The 17,987-nt window shown below is 36.8% G+C and overlaps 1 protein-coding gene across 2 annotated transcripts in view; it reads left to right on the top strand.

Annotated features, from left to right (window-relative positions):
* Window positions 1–3,309: 3,309 nt before the first annotated feature.
* The window catches only part of LOC107655760 (splicing factor, proline- and glutamine-rich-like), a 38,989-nt gene continuing 24,311 nt past the window's right edge, over window positions 3,310–17,987 (top strand). For both annotated transcript variants that reach the window (XR_001630486.1, XM_016443340.1), the window contains exons 1-8: window positions 3,310–4,008; window positions 4,488–4,676; window positions 4,962–5,263; window positions 5,366–5,461; window positions 5,767–5,963; window positions 6,058–6,142; window positions 6,223–6,337; window positions 6,427–6,475. Coding sequence is in view for 1 of the 2 variants with exons in the window: in XM_016443340.1 (XP_016298826.1) it covers window positions 3,490–4,008; window positions 4,488–4,676; window positions 4,962–5,263; window positions 5,366–5,461; window positions 5,767–5,963; window positions 6,058–6,142; window positions 6,223–6,337; window positions 6,427–6,475 (1,552 nt within the window). In the remaining variant the exon portion in view is untranslated. The remainder of the gene's footprint in view (window positions 4,009–4,487; window positions 4,677–4,961; window positions 5,264–5,365; window positions 5,462–5,766; window positions 5,964–6,057; window positions 6,143–6,222; window positions 6,338–6,426; window positions 6,476–17,987) is intronic.

Here is a 17,987-nt window from a genome sequence, read left to right on the forward strand (position 1 = left end):
TGTGTGTGTGTGTGTGTGTGTGTGTGTGTGTGTGTGTGTGTGTGTGTGTGTGTGTGTGTGTAAAATTGACACTTTTTTACCTTTATAAAGGGCATTTTCCCACTAATTTCATTAATACTTTAATTTCAAATTCTTACATTTGAACTATAAATTCAATTCAAATTCAAAAATACAACTGCATTAAATAATATTATGAGATTCTTTTAAATATTTTTTAATATACAAGCATGAAATTATACTTTTCAACGAAATTAAAACGCCAGTAGTGAGCACTTAATGAGTGAGTCATTGAGTTGTTCATTCAAACGATTTGTTCAAACAGTAGATTAATCAGATGTTTATGCATGGGCTAATGAAACTTTGACTCACTCAACCGATTCGTTCAAAACACGGAATCAATCAGCAATGAATCGGCTGGTTGCTGTGAGATGAGCTGTTTCGGCCTAAAATGTAAGTGACCTAATATTATTGTATTTGCTTATTGAGCTGTTATAGAACTATTAAACAGTCGTAATGGTGAAAACGTTGTGTGATGTTGCCTAACTAACTGTATTTTAAAATAAAATACAGTTTTGTTTTATTTTATTTTTATTTATAACCCAATTTAAACCCTGAGTATAAGTCACATATCAAGCAGAAGAATGATTAAATTCTTATTGCCTATTGGAAAACCACCATTTTTGTTGCAATGTTTGTGTAGACAATGTTCAGGTTTTATATTCTGAATTATTCTTTATTAAAAATGGTTAACGATGTTAACGAAAAGGGTAAGAAGAAAAAGATGAAGTGGGGGGAGTTTCTGTCATCTTCTGCAGAGGTAGCCTATAGACTCGGCCGCTATACCTTCTGATGGTGCCAACGCCTCTTCCTCTTCCTCTTCCCGGAAGTGCAAATTTCCATCTCTGCACCGGGCCTTCCGAAGAATTCTAGCAGTGATTCTGCCTTGTGTGTCCCCCACTGAAACGGATGACTCCTCTACCATCGAGACTCACACAACCAGTGCCGACACACAAACTTATGTCTGATGCATCTTCCTCACCTGCAGTCAGCAGATCCTCTGATCCAGAGGTTGATCTGCAGGCTGCAAACCAGGAGAAAGAAGCAATAAGAGGTTAGGGAATGTTTTAAAACTATTACAAACTTAATGGTCATCCATCTTTTCCTGTGTACATTAGATTTCTAGTGTGTACACTTAAAAACTGTATTGTTATCTCCTCACAGACGTAGCTGGAAAGCAGAGCTCCGCTTCCAGCACTGAGGATACTTCCTCATCCGCAGACAGGAGATCCTTTGATCTGCTGACTGCAGCCATGGAAATGGAAGCCATCGGCAGTTGGAGAGTTTATGTGCACTCTTGTCTGGTTTAAAGTAAACGGCTATATCATAAGGGGAAATGGTTCGAAAAAGGGGTATTCACAGTGATGCCATAGAAGAACCAATTTTTGCACTATATAGAACCTGTTAAATAGTGCAGTAGAAAGAATCAGTTGATGCAACGTTCTTCCTGAAATCATTAAGAACAATTATTTTTAAGAGTGTACATTCAAATATCTCATAGACACTATTATGGTTTATTCACAGACATGCCTGGAGAGTCAAGCACCTATACCAGCACTGATGGTACTTCCACATCTGCAGAAAGCAGACCCTCGGGTCTGGAGACCACCGGAGGTTTCTCCTCTTCCTGCACCGTGGGTGTTTAGTCCTCAGAAGAGAGGGAGAAGATTGATCTCCTGGCTGAACTTCAGGCCGCAGTGGTTCTTGAAAGTTGAGAAGTTCATTAAAAATGCTACTGTATTAATAAAGTCCTATGTAATTCATTAGCCTAATATGTGATACACTCTAAAAATATATGGTTCTTTACATGTCATCTCATTCACTTATAAAGCATCCTACTAAAGTTTCTCTGATTTGTGAGGCACTACGTCAGTTACATCCATGACGTCAGTAGATCAGGATGGCTGGAATGCAGTGACAACTCCAGCTGTCATCACGTAACATGGGAAAGAACAGTTACATGCTCTTCCATGTGAAGAGGTAAATAGTACCACATTACTACTGCTCAAATAACGTTCAGTGCTCCGTTCAGTTGTATTAAGTCACCATTGTTTTGTAGTTGAGCAGCGACTGGTTACGTTTTGAAGAGGAAAGGAACCACATCTGAAGATAAACATCAGCTTAGTGAAGTATTTCTGGTCATGTGCTTTGACATCACAACTTCAATGGCAAGCTGGAAGATCGACTGGAAGTTCCAGATTAGTTTTCACTGTCCTGTACAAGTAGGGGTCAATTAATCAAACATATGCCCTCTGCTGGCCAGTTATTGAACACTCAGCTAAATTATTCTAAAAGACAGGGTCAGGAAGACATTTTCAATGAAAAGCAACATTTGAATAATGATTAGGCAATAAACATTATTATGACATTTACTAAATTGTTTTCTTATTTGATGTATGATCTTCAGCAGAGAGCAGAGAGATGACAGTGATACATAGAAGAAGAAAAAACAACAGAAGAAGAGCAAGAAGAAGAATACAGATGAACCTGCAAGACCACAGGAAAGATATAGACCGCGAGGTAAATATGTACAGTGCATCCGGAAAGTATTCACAGCGCTTCACTTTTCCCACATTTTGTTATGTTACAGCCTTATTCCAAAATGGATTACATTCATTATTTTCCTCAAAATTCTACAAACAACACCCCATAATGACAACGTGATAGTAGTTTGTTTGAAATCTTTGCAAATTTATTAAAAATAAATAAATAAATAAATCACATGTACATAAGTATTCACAGCCTTTGCCATGACACTCAAAATTGAGCTCAGGTGCAGGCGTAAAGGATTTAATTTTAATTATCATTTTAACTTTTGTGTTATTAGAGATCACATTTAAAGTTTATATATCTTAAATGTAGGCTACTAAATTACAACTTCATTACAAATGTGTAATCACAAATTATTTAAATACATAGGCTATCATATAAGTTTCATTAGAAACTGTCTGTCAGTATATTTGACAGCACACTGCATATTTCAAAGACAATAAAAATGTAGCCTAAATAAATAAAGATGTAGGCTACTTAAGCCCTATTTAATTAGGTTAAAAAGCACTCTTAAGTAAATAGCATGCAATTATGTTTCTGAAAACATTACATTCAGTTGGCACTTAAGTATAACAATCGCTTTTACCCATTGTAGTTTACCACTGTTCATCTTCGACAGCGAGACAAAGTATCGCGTGAGAACATGAGTGCCACTAGAGCGCGCTAGTAACCCTGCGGACTTTGGGCGGAGGCTCGGGAGCACGTCAGTCCTCCCATTTCTATGCTCTTGTCGAGTCGCGCAACCAGCGGCCATTTTACACAGCCAGCCTCGGGAGTGCAGGTTACCAGCTCATCTGTAGTTTTTGAGTATAGTGCGTTATTTCACTTTATCTACTACTCTCGAAATATTTTTAACGGTTTTTCTAGTCTGCTTGTGTGAAAATGTCTCGTGACCGCTCCCGTAACCGTGGAGGATTCCAGCACCGAGGCCGCGGAGGAGTCGGGATGCGCGGTGGCATGGGGAACCCTAACTTTCGAAATCAAAACCAGCATCCTTATCAAAACCGAGGATCCCATATGGGTGGCGGGTTTAAGCCGAATCAGGGAAACCAACCCAACCAGGCCTCTACGCCACAGAAGCCGCAGGAACCCAATCAGAACAAGCCAGTGGTCCAATCACCTCCGGCGCAAGGCCCTGGTCTGGCCCAGCAGAGCAGCAACAAAGGCCCGTCGCCACAGCAGACCGCCAGCCCCGCTCAGCCGAAGATACAATCTCCACCGCCACAGAATAACGTGAAGACCCCGGACCTCGGGTCCCCGCAGAACCAGCCCAGAAAGATCCAACCCAACGTTGGGGTGGGAGATGGCCAAAAACCGCCTGTTCCCGTGAAGAAAGACCCGGAGCAGACACCACCGCCACAGCAACAACAACAGATTACCAAGAGCGACGACCACTCTGAGGTAAAATAACTTCATACTTAGAAAAAAACATGCAGTAGTGTTGTTTTTAGTAAGAAAGTGAAGTGTTTGAATAAGTTGCGTTTATACACTCATCACTTTTAGCACACATGTTTGGTAGGTAGTACAGGGTTACAAATATGAAGCAGATCCGCCATTTTGTAGACGCTTAAACAAAGGTTGAGCTCCATACTGGTCCGCCTGGTGTCTGTCGGTATAAAAATACATTGAAACGTGATAGTTTATAAGTTTCTTTCGTTTTTTTGAACGTTGAGAACGTGTTTATCTCATTTTGCTAACATTTCGGTGTTTTTTTTGTGCCCAAGTTGTTCGATAAAAGTAGGTCATGTTTAAGTTGTGCGTTGCAAAGGGTTGTAGTTCGCTCGCACTGCGAACGACTCAAGTATTGATTTCTCTAATTTAGCCGCACGATAGGTTTGCCTTAAGATTTAAGATTTGTTTTTGTAAATGTCTGATTTTAGGAATTGAAGGCAACGCTGTCTTTGCTGCGCAAGCCCGGGGAGAAAACCTACACTCAGCGTTGCCGTTTGTTTATTGGGAACCTACCGAACGACATCACTGAACCTGAATTCAGGAAATTGTTTGCAAAGTATGGGGAGCCCAGTGAGATTTTCATCAATCAAAGCAAAGGTTTTGGATTTATCAGACTGGTAAGATTTAGATCTTTAAAATACTACGTAAAATACCATGTTAATAAACGTAGTTTAGTTTTAAAAAACTATGTATGTGTGTATGTATGTATATATATCTATCTCTATTTATATATATATATATATATATATGTATATATATATATATACATACATGTGTATGTATGTATATATATCTATCTCTATTTATATATATATATATATATACATACATACATATATACATTTATTTATATATTTATAAATTAACGTTTAAATTTAATTAAATTAAATTTATGTTTTTAGGAATCCCGTGCCTTGGCAGAGCTCGCAAAAGCTGAGCTGGATGATATTCCGATGAAAGGCAGACCACTTAGAGTTCGTTTCGCCACTCATTCTGCTGCACTTTCTGTGCGCAACTTGTCTCCTTTTGTGTCCAATGAGCTGCTGGAAGAAGCCTTCTCACAGTTTGGAATGGTGGAAAGGGCTGTAGTTATCGTAGATGACCGTGGCCGCTCAACAGGGAAGGGCATTGTTGAGTTTTCTTCCAAGCCAGCTGCACGGAAGGCCCTTGATCGGATCAGTGACGGAGTGTTCCTTCTCACATCGTAAGATGAAATTTTGTTAATTTGTACAATTTGGCAGAAGAGCAAATTTTGGGAGTAGATTTATAGAATGTTGCTTTGCATGAACATTTGATTTTTTTCTAGGTCTCCTCGTCCAATTGTGGTTGAATTGTTAGAGCAGTACGATGATGAGGATGGTTTGCCTGAGAAACTTGCACAGAAGAACCCAAGTTATCAGAAGTAAGTTCCAAATGCTTTATCACATATATTTGCATTCTGTGACTAGAATCAAAGTCTCTTGGGATTAGCAATCAAGTTTGTTATTAGGTGGTTATAAAATTTACAGACTTATCATGTAAATGAAGGTGGTGTGACAAGCATTTGAGTGGGGTCATTTGGCAGCTGTAACAGATGTTATTCACCACATGCCTAGTTTTGTAGGTTCAGCACAGCTTTCTTCATTCAAATTAGTAATTTTTTACCTCTTCATGGTTTATTGGTCATAACGATATACATAATTGTTAACGGCTTTGATTTGACCTCAGGGAGCGAGAGCAGCCTCCTCGGTTTGCCCGTCCTGGCACCTTTGAGTTTGAATACTCCCAGCGATGGAAGTCCCTTGATGAGATGGAGAAACAACAGAGGCAGCAAGTGGAGAAAAACATTTGTGAAGCCCGTGAGAAGCTGGAAGGAGAGATGGAAGATGCCTATCATGAGCATCAAGCAAACATGCTCAGACAGGGTGAGTGATGTGTCTGCTGAGTTAGTGTATTTATGTATGGCCTTTTTGATTTTGGGATGAATAATAGATTTGGGTGATCATTTTGTTTCAAAAGACCTTCTTAGACGTCAGGAGGAGCTTCGTCGCATGGAAGAGTTGCACAGTCAGGAGATGCAGAAACGTAAAGAGATGCAGCTCAGGTATGTTTGATGTAGTGTATTGTGGTTCTGGAAACCCTCGCTGTAATAGTAGTTAACCGATTGGTTGTTCTCAACCTCAGGCAAGAAGAAGAACGCCGTAGGAGAGAAGAGGAGATGATGCGGCAGAGAGAAATTGAAGAACAGATGAGGCGCAAACGTGAGGAGTCTTACAGAATGGGCGGCTTTATGGATAATGTAAGTAATGCATTTAGAAAGCTCTTAGCAATTAAATACAATGTTGGTTAAATCCGTTAAAGTAAAATTATATTTTCGTTTCTCTACAGAGAGACAGGGAGATGAGAGGGAATCCTAGTGGAGGCCTGGGATTGGCTGGTAAGATGCATCTTATTGTTTCTCGGTGGTTCAGTGTCTAGAAATTCAGTATTTCCATACTTTTGTGGAAAAAACTTTGCTGAAAAACCTGAATATCTACTACATGCCTTCTGATCATTGATTTATGGTTCATCAGTGTTTCCCACAGGATTTTGTGAGACTGTGGTGGGTGAACCTCGGTCCCTCTAGTGGGGTCCGGGGGCATGCCCCCCAAGTGAATTTTGTACATTTTATAAGAGTTTAAAATTAAGAGTTCCAACCCATGTTCAAACTAAAAGAAAAAAGCTCGTAAATTGACTTTAAAATTACTTGAAATTTAAAGGGGACTCAACTTTTTAGGTTTTGATATAGTGTCTCAGTCTAAATTACACTCAGACTTAGGGCTGGGCGATATGGCCAAAAAAATTATCACGATAATTTTTTTTTTATATATCAGATTCAGTCGATATCGATAATTATCATGATAAATGTCAAATTTTATTTCTTTCAAGTTTAATGGCAGATTTTTGCTCAGATGTGAAAGTTGTAAAAACCAGACGGTTTATTGTGGTTTTAAACTATTCTTTATGATCAGAACATGACATATACTTCGTTACTGAATTCACTTTTACAGTCATTTTACTTAACAAAATAAGTATCTTAATAGAAAAAAAATAATTTCTTAGTTGTGCATCTTCTAATGAGTAATATTTTCAAATCAAGAAACTGGTTTGTGTTGCCTGATAATATTTATAATATAACATTTTTGTCTCTTAGAAACACACATTTAATAGTAGCTTGAGTTAGGATGCAGATATAGATTTGTTCATTATCAGAATCAGTAATATCTGTAAAAAATTGTAGCAATCTCATTTTTATATGGTGAAATTTAATTATTCTGACTGTTTGAGGTCTTTTTAGCGATTGGTCTTCCATAGTAGCATGCATTTAGATAATTACAATTAAAAACAATAACAATTAAAATCACAAATATAGCACCTCAATACCATGGAAAATATGTAATATGACTTCTAGGTATTTGTATGAAAAACAGTAGTCTAAATGCATTTAGTATGAACGCTATAGCTTAATCACAAAAAGTACTGTAATTATATTCAATTACTCCTCTTTCAATACATTTAATACATGTCTACATTAATAATATAATAAAATTCGACACTCACATTTCTGACACAATAACATGGTGCAGTAAGTGCTACTACAGTAATTCCATGGTAAATGATCGTGTAAAATTCGACACACACACATTTCTGACACAATAACATAGTGCAGTAAGTGCTACTACAGTAATTCCTTGGTAAATGATGGTGATTTGTTGATTTAAAAAGTCTTCTGACTGTATCGTTGCGCACAGTGTTTCTGCTGTTTGTCAGCGCCGTTTCATCTGGCTGTAATGCTGAACTCAAGCACTTCACACTGGATCTCACAGCACTGTTTAGTGTTCGCGTAAGTGTGACTCATAAGCGAGTAACTGCTCTAGTGAAGCTCGCGCCGCTGTTTGAACTTTGATCCGAGCGGATAAACGGTCCGAGTGACGCGCTTTAAATGATTGGCCTTTCTTCGTTCCGCCTTTGCCTCATAAACATTAGGCTATATTGAACATTTATCAACCTCTTGTTATCGTTTATCGAGGAAATGTATATCGCGCGATAATTATTGTTATCGATTTATCGCCCATCCCTGCTCAGACTGGGGAATTTGGAAGCCAAACTATTTAGAATATAAAAATACTAATAATAATTTTATATTATTCCCATGACAGTAATAGCCATATTGCAATTGCACCGTACAATAAATGAAAATTAGTATTTCACAGGTATATTATTTTAATATTACAATTATTACAATAGAAATTACAATACTTTTCTCCTAATTTCTTCACTTGCAAGCAGGGCCTAAAACTAACTTTTTGCCACATCTGCCAATAGCTGGTGACTTGAGAATGTGCTGTCCATAAATATTTTTTTCCAGGTCATGAAACTGTTTTTGCAAAAACAGGCAGGTGCTATAACAACTAAACATATTTAATAAAAAAAATAAATAAATTAGAGCCAGCCACTCAAACAAAAATACAGCACACATGTAGCATGAGCAGTTTTTGCTTTAAATATGATTGTATCATTTCAACATTTGAAGCAAAAACAGAATAGTCTGACTTTAGCTTTGTGAAATTATACTAAAACGTACCTGCACAAAACAAAAACAGCAGACAGGCTGAATGAAAATGCAAAATTCATTCTCTGACAGCAGGTGGCACTTATGGAACAGCAGCGATGCAGCATTTCCCTGGTTACCGCTGTAAACAAAGCAGCGCTGCACTTATGTACTAGTTTAATATGCATTATACGAAGGTAAGAGGGGGAAAAAAGGCCATCGAAACTTTTCTAAAGACAGTCAATTCCCTTCAGAAATACATTCATATAAACCCCCACCCCAATATTTATATTTTTCTTCCAATAAACAGTGCTGTGCCACTACAGTATTTTCTCTGTGCATGTCTGTTCATTTTTGGTCCTGCTTGCAATAGATAAACGATTGAGCTTTTATTTTAACAACTCCAGCTTCTGTGAAAACAGGTTTACAAACGCGTCTCATTACAAATCTAGTGAAATACTCTGATCATTTGCCCATTGATAGTTTTCACGTGACATCACACACCCTTACAGGAACGCCCACATGGAGGACAAAACTAGGCTTTTCTCAACTGACCACCAGTTATTTTTAGGAGGATTGCATTTAGTAGTAATGTAGTAAGACAGCGATATTTTAAGGCCAAATTTGGTATACACCTTATTGATCATGCATACTTTGTACAGGCAAGCAGATGAACCCAGAATGTAAACACACTGCATGAAGTTTAATATTAAATGTTTTCCCATTGAACACCGTTATAAAGAAGACACTTAAACCATTTAGCGCATTGTGCTCATATTCTGGGCTCGTTTGCTTGCCTGCATAAAGCACGCATCATCAATAAGGTGTGTACTAATTTCATCTTTTAATATCACTGTTTTAAAGGCACTTTAAGTGTTTTCACATTAAACGTTTTAGAATGTACCACTGTTTTTAGTGATTGAAATATTGCAACAAGTGCTTTCAGGGCTCCAGACTAACTATTTTTACTAGGAGCACTGTAGCCCCTGACTGAAACTTTTCAGGAGCACAAGCAGAAAATTTAGGGGCACACCTTAAATCAGCCTGCGATGCAATCATTCACATATTTTCCCCATTTTAACTGTATTACTGACAAATACTTTGATACTAAATAGATTTAACTCATAGAAATTACAATGTGCAGTATTCTTTTAATTTCAGAGGGATATGAAAAAAAAAAATTTTTTGTTTTGCATTAATAAGTTTAGTTAGTAATAATATTACGTTCATTTCTTGTTTATTTCATGTTTATTCACATTTGACAGCAGTGTTGGGCAAGTTACTCTGAAAATGTAATCAAATTACTGATTACTCCTTTTAAAAGTAATCATGTTACTGTTCTGATTACTTTATTTAAAAAGTAATTAGTAATTAGTTACATTACTAGTTACGTTACTTTTTTCTCCATGAAATACCAGCATACACGCTCCCTATAAATATTTGATATTAAAGCATCAACATTCACAGAACACTGTTATTTTTAACTAAAGCAGCAGCTGCTGCGTGCATGGTTTGCCATGGCAGAATAAAACACTGCATTCTGCTTTCAACACTGTTTGACAGTAAAGCAAGCTTGAGTTGGGAAGCTTGCAATATTTATTTTATTAACAACAGTAATGTGCAAAATCTAATTTTTATGTAGAAAAGGAATATATTATACTCTTATTAAATGTGCCATTATTATTCTATAGTCTTATAAGGAACTGACCAACAACTTCAGTGATTATGTACACTGGAAAAAATGTACTGTAAAATTTACAGTAACTTACTGGCAATTTTGGTTGCCAGTAAAACTGTAAATTTACAAAAGTACTGTAAATCAATAATTACAATTGAACTGTAAAAATACAGCAAACTGTTGTTACTGTTTTTTTAACAGCAATTTTACAAACTGCTGTAAAATTGTTTTTTTTGTTGTTTTTTTTAGTTATCACTAGAATTACAGTAGAAAGGTTTATGAATGTGAGTGAAATTACAAGAGCTACTGTGAACTTGTACTGCTATACATTCATTTTACAGTAAATTAGAACATTTATTGTGAAATTCAATTCACTACATTAACTACAATTGATATTTTTCACTGCTGTGATGGTGTGTAAACATTTGGTTAACTTATTTCATTTGAGCCCACTTGAAAGCAATATTTCTTAGTAGGGTTGTAACGATTCACTCAACTCACGATTCGATTTGATTCACGATTTTTTTTTTACAAAATGGACAATTAAGACAAATTATAAATTAAATGTGTCCTTTTATTATTGCTTGGACAAAATGCTGCACGTTTCTTTGTGAAATTGAAATATAACACTATAATAATATACTAATATAGCACTTGCATATTATTGCTCTGTTGTTGGTTTTGATTGCTTTTATTGTCCTCATTTGTAAGTCGCTTTGGATAAAAGTGTCTGCTAAATAACAAAATTTGAATATAGGCTAATGTAAATGTATTAGGGGTATGCCGGTATCAAATTTTCATGTTGCGATTAATTGCTAATGCTTTTATTACGGTATGCGGTATTATCACAATATTGAAATTTTGTTAAAAAAAAAGTGCTGTCATAATACAGTATAACAGGTTTAATAACTTTTTTCTTATAACAAAAATAACTGAACATTTAAATGCAATAAAGCAATACAGAAAAATGTATAAAGTTAAAAGTTTTACACAGATTAAAGTGCAAAAGAACCCTTTACAATAAGACCTCATTAGTTAACCGCTAAACCTTCTGCAGTTTAGCGCCATCTGCTGTCAGAGAGGGAAAGTGCGCTTTTCATCCAGTTCCGCCATGCGCTCACATGTTCCGCCATGTGCTTCTCGTCCGCGCTTATTTGCACGCATCTTTCACGCAGCATACAGCGGTGTTGTGCATTTTGACCAATTGATGGGAAAAGTATTCTTAAAATGCGTTCAAAATTCTAAATAATTTGTAATATATAATTATTCACGGTATTTAGAAGTGCCCACGATAACAATATCGTGCATATTCATTACCGTGATATATCGCATTACCGAATACCGACACAAGTCTAAAATGTATATAACAAACCTAAATTGAAATTTTAAAACAAGCCCCAAAATCAAATAAGTAACACAAATAAAAAAAAATCTCTTCATATAAACAAAATAAGGCTTTGTCTGTGATCTTTCCATTTAAAATGAGAGGCAACCACTGCATTTTAATCATGATCCAAAGATGCTGCATACATGAAACATGAACAGTTTTTAATCAAAATTAGGTTGTATAATTTCGAAATTTGAAGCAAAAACAGAATGATTTGACTTCAGTTTTGTGAAACTATACATAATATCTGCATGAAAGCTGAGCTGAATGAGACGCAGATTCACTCTCTGCCAGCAGGTGGCGCTTTAAGCGTTTCCTTGGTTTCCGCTGTAAACAAAGCAGTGCTGCACTTATGAACTTTAATATGCATTATACAGAGGCAAGATGAAAAAAAAAATACCATCTAAACTTTTCTAAAGACGGTAAGTTCCCAGACATACATTCATATAAACTCCTACCCCTAATTGAATCGCGATTTGTTTAGCATCTCAACTGATTTGAATCGTCACATATTTGAATCGATTTTCAACCAGCTCATGGTTAATCGTTACATCCCTATTTCTTAGCATGAAACTGCAAACACTTAATGTGTAATAGCAAAGTATCTAAAAACATGACTTTAACTCAAATCGTTGCCGTTCATTGTTAGCTATAGCACACATGTATGCGCTGAAGTACTTAAAGAGATCATCAATGTATCAGCAAGTATTCTTGTCTTGTAAGTCTTGTATTGAAGAAAAGTTTATTTTCAAAGCACTTTATGATTTTTCTTACTTCATACACAAAAAAGAGCAAATCTCTGTCAAAATCTGATTTCTTGATGATTTGATATTTTAGCCTAGTGATTTTATAATTTCAAAATATAAAGAAAAAGTAGCTATAATTTAATGTCTAATAAGCCAACAAGTGCTCCTCTGTTGCCATCTACAGGTTATAATGGTGATTTGATGTATTTTTTACATTCATATAAACTCCTACCCCTAATTGAATCGCGATTTGTTTAGCATCTCAACTGATTTGAATCGTCACATATTTGAATCGATTTTCAACCAGCTCATGGTTAATCGTTACATCCCTATTTCTTAGCATGAAACTGCAAACACTTAATGTGTAATAGCAAAGTATCTAAAAACATGACTTTAACTCAAATCGTTGCCGTTCATTGTTAGCTATAGCACACATGTATGCGCTGAAGTACTTAAAGAGATCATCAATGTATCAGCAAGTATTCTTGTCTTGTAAGTCTTGTATTGAAGAAAAGTTTATTTTCAAAGCACTTTATGATTTTTCTTACTTCATACACAAAAAAGAGCAAATCTCTGTCAAAATCTGATTTCTTGATGATTTGATATTTTAGCCTAGTGATTTTATAATTTCAAAATATAAAGAAAAAGTAGCTATAATTTAATGTCTAATAAGCCAACAAGTGCTCCTCTGTTGCCATCTACAGGTTATAATGGTGATTTGATGTATTTTTTAAAATAATTTTACACAAGTGTTTGTTCACCACAGTATATTTTGGTCATTCCATTAAAAATAACATTCAAATTGAATCATTTTGGAGCTTTAAAGTGCTGGCAACAGTTGTGTGAAATGCTTGTAAGTCATTGAAAATTGCTTGAATTTCTCTCTCAAAAGCTTGTACAAACCCTGCCTGAAATGAATAATGTAATAACATTTGACTATTTCGACCACAACACCATGGTTACAATTAGCATTACTGCTTCTTGATTTCTACGTCAGCGCTGTTTGATCTGTTTATAACAGAATTCTGTGCAGAATTTGAATGCATCTCACTAGATCTCACAGCAACCTTTATTCGTTCTGCGGCGAATTCAAACACCTCTCACTGGATCTCGCAGCGCTGTGCAGTAACAGTGTCGCGAAATCAACTTTGATTCCCGAGTAAAGCTGTTCTTAGCTCGGACAAGTGTGTTTGCGTTGCGGTCCGAGCTGATAAAAGGTCTGCACTGCGCAGCTCAAACGAGTAGCGGGATTTTGTTGCTTTTGTTTTGTTTGCCGTTTGATATTTCTCATATGCGACAGAAATGGCAGCACGAACTGAACAACGTGGTGGTCGCGCCATGTGCGACCGCGCATAAAATTTACTCGCACCGGCAGAAAAAAATGGTCGCAGTCTGGAGCCCTGGCTTTATATGGATTGCTAATGGCCAGAACTTCCATTTTGTTCACATATCTTTGTTTTATTCTTTTGAGAGATTATCTAAATACTTGTGGATTGGAACAGATAGAAAATTGACAGTCTTGTGCTACAGTTCTATGGATGTTTTGCCCGCCAGGTCTTCGAACCAGTCACGTGAATGAAAACTATCAATTAAAATGTTGAAAATTATGCGAATGTGAAAACAAAGCATAACTAGTGCCCGTTGCGTTCCCAGATGCACGCTAAACAGAGATAGAGATAGTTCACTGCAGAGATAGTTAACTGCATTCATTCACTGTGAACTGAGTCGCTCTGAGATGCAAAAAATGCTGAATCACGAGCTGATCGTGAGAGCAAAGAGTGCGCTTCACTTTCAGACACGCAGCACAAACAGACTTGATATTGTGCTTCGGTTTTAGTTCGTTTGACAGATACTTAGCCAAAGCAATGGTGCAAAACACAATGTTAAAGGGCCAATATTGTCAAAACTGATATTTCCTAGCTTTTTTCATGATAACTGAGGTCTAGGTGCTATGTAACTACCAAATAAGTTTCAAAACAGTCAGTCCACAGTAAAATTCATGCAGCCTGCTTAAATTAGCTGTGATTTTTCACGAACCGTTGTGACTTCCGTAAAAAGTTGACGTCAGAACTACACAGTCACCGCCTTCAGTCACCACCCCGAGCACCGCCCACCGTCCCACTCTCCTTTTGCCAAACCCCCAGACAACATCACGTCCATGCTATTGCTGAGCAACGACAACACGGAAACATGTCGAAAAGGTTAACTTTAACCACGAAACCAGATCGGCCGACCTGTAACTTTACACTCTCACTCAAAGGATGGACGATCTGACAGGATTGTTACTATGAGGTGGATCACATCTAACGTGTGTAGTAAAGACAAACTCACCATGTCTATCTAGTCATGATGAAGATGTATATACGTTTCAATTTCAGCAGGCAACTATTTTTACAGCTACATTATTGTTCCAGCCACAATTAATCACAACAATGTATATACAATTACAAATGATTATATATAAATCGTCAGTTTGTTGTTTTACACACATGCACACAGACATTATTTCATACACGACATAATCGTGAGATGCAAGGAACATAGACATATGGCATGAAATCTGTGAATGTGCCCATAACAACAAAAGACAATATTTTATTTAAAGGGGTCATATGATGCGATTTCAAATTTTCCTTTCTCTTTGGAGTGTTACAAGCTCTTGGTGCATAAAGAAGATCTGTAAAGTTGCAAAGACTTAAGTCTCAAATCCAAAGAGATATTCTTTATAAAAGTTAAGAGTCAGCCACACCTACCTAAAACGGCTCGTTCTAACACGCCCCCACATATCTACCTCACTATGTGGGAAGATTTGCATAACGCCGCCCAAATGTTCACGCAAAGAAAGAAGGCATAACTTTTAGTCTCACTGTAGTTTTGTTGACGCTGCAGCCATGTCGTGAAGACGCTGTGTGCTTCGGTGTGAAAAGCGAAACTACTTTGTTTGGTCTTCCAAAAGAGGATGATATCCGCTTCGTCATGCATGCAATGCAACGCAACGCGTAAAAAAAACAGTATAAGTCATTATAATCAGTAATTATGTCCCCACTGGATGCAACAAATGCCTCGTTTGTAATGGGTTTTAATTTTTGTCTCGTCTCTCCAGCCGGGACACGGCATCAACAGTATGTGAGGGGCGTAACATTTCCGTCTCACGCTTGAGGTATTCGGCCAATCACAACGCATTGGATAGCTGGCCAATCACAGCACACCTCGCATTTTCAGACCTATGAGCTTTGTAAAAATCGACGCGTTTCAAAAAGGCGGGGCATAGAGGAGAATCAATAATGTACAGTATGTGGAAAATGTTTTTTTTTTTTACTTTAAACCGCATAAACACATTTCATTACACCAAATACACAAAATAATGTTCTTTTTAGCAGCATCATATGACCCCTTTAACTTTTTCTGATAAGAAGTGTGTGCTGCAAACGCGAGCATTTTGACGATCGTTTCTGTCCAGTCTGCTCGTTTTATCGTGTTTAACCACAGCTGTCGTAGTTTTTTTTGTCTGGCAGTGGCAGCAGATATGCGATCAAATTTCTAATTTGAGGCTGTATTACGTCGATTCTGGCACCCAACATCACAACAAGATTATATTTTAAGCTCCTTATGTAACCGAATCTGCGCTGGTTTGAATGGGCCGCCTCCAGTTTCCTCTTTGTTTTGCTGCCTCCAGCTAGCGCTGTGACGTCAGCTGACCCTAGTTACCTGTGGTTGGCCTGGCTGTGCATCACTCAGAAAACAACAGGCCAATCAGAAGAGAGGCTCATGAATATTAATTAGACAGGCCAAAATCGACCTGTTCTCAGCAGAGCTCCAGAGAAAGGAGCTGTAAAAATATATTGACATGGTTTTTGGTTCTTATACCGCAAATATATATTCTTAAGGACATTAAAACCTAAAATAAAACTCCAGAAAGGTGTAAAATATGGGACCTTTAAAGACCTTTTATGTTATAATGAGAAGAATAAATATATTTAAATTTTATTATGAAACTGGCGGGACAGATTAGACTGGCAGGCCGCTACAGTCTGGTAAATGAATGGGAAACACTGGTTCATACTTTAAAAGTAAAAAGTAGAGATGCACCGATCGATCGGCCAGGGATCGGAATCGGCTGATTTTCCTCATGATCGGCCCGGATCGGTGACCGGCCGGTCAGTCTCACTTCTTTCCGATTCTGAGCCGATCCGTTTTGTTACCAGCGGCACAGGCAATAACATCAGCCGCGCATTCTCACTCTCTTCTTTCCGACGACCCCTTCTCTCTCACTCACGTCTCATTCGCTCCGGTTAAATAGTGCTTGTATTGCGCATTATTTTAGTCATTCCCACAGGTTTCGCGCTTACACCAAAAGCGAGCGCACCACCACTGATCTATATTAGTGAAGCGCACAAGCCGCGTTCAGTCTCAAACAGCTTGTGAGCCACAAATACCAAAATGAATGGCTAACTGAGCTAAAACGTTCAAATACATAAAAAAATTGTCAAAATGCCCATCTTGGTGAGTATCCAGTTAAACACAGTCAGTTTTGGAAAAAAGAAAGAGAACGCATGTTGTGTAACAGTATATCGGGTCTGTGGATAAACTCTTGAAGGGACCGCAGTCCAATATTCCTGCTGCTGTCTGTCATGTTAAAAGAAAGACAAAAGACAAAGAAAATCACTTTCTGCTCTTGACTGAATACGTTTTATAACTTTAATGTTAAGCATTAATCTGTATTTAATTTTTACAATGAAGATTACAGAAATTAAAGTATCATAAAACACTGAATGTGTTATTTTACATTTGATTACTTTAATTTCTGTAGTATTTCTTACATGAATAAACTTACTTAACCTGGAAAACTTCGTTTCATAGCTCTCTTTATTCTATTGCATTTATTTGTGCTGTTGTTGTTTTTTTTTTTATTATTTGTTCTTATTTTATTACTGACTTTCTACTTGTGTTTTTTTTTTTATGAAAATAAAACTTTGCATTAGAAGAAAAGTAGATTTTTGTTTGTATATGCTGTCAATTATAGTTCTTAGAAAGAAAATCAGAATCGGCAAAAATCGGTATCGGCAGATCACACTAACAAAAAATCGGAATCGGCCAAGAAAATTGCAATCGGTGCATCTCTAGTAAAAAGCTTTAGTATAATTATGAAAATGTCCGCCTTCAGGCCGTGGTAAATGTGTATTTTGCTGTGAAATCAATGTTTTTTACAAAGTAAACAACTTACGTTGTAGTAATATTTCAAGATGAACATTTACTTGACTGAAGCAACTTAGATTTGGTTATCTATTTAATTTTTTAGGAAAAATAATATATTTATCAAATAGAACACAACAGGCTTTTAAAGAATGCATATTTGTACACCTCTCAACTCACATTATTGTGTTGCGTTATATATTTTTGCTCCTCACAAGAAAAACTACTGAGCTTTGATCATAAAACTAAGCATAGAAATTTAATCTTACTAAGACTATCGAGAGCTATAGATTAGTGCTGGGCGGTATACCGGTTCATACCGAATACCGGTGTTTATTTTTGTTATGATATTAA

This window comes from Sinocyclocheilus anshuiensis, unplaced genomic scaffold (genome assembly GCF_001515605.1).
Source record: "Sinocyclocheilus anshuiensis isolate Anshui unplaced genomic scaffold, SAMN03320099.WGS_v1.1 scaffold1337, whole genome shotgun sequence".
NCBI classification, from domain to species: domain Eukaryota; kingdom Metazoa; phylum Chordata; class Actinopteri; order Cypriniformes; family Cyprinidae; genus Sinocyclocheilus; species Sinocyclocheilus anshuiensis.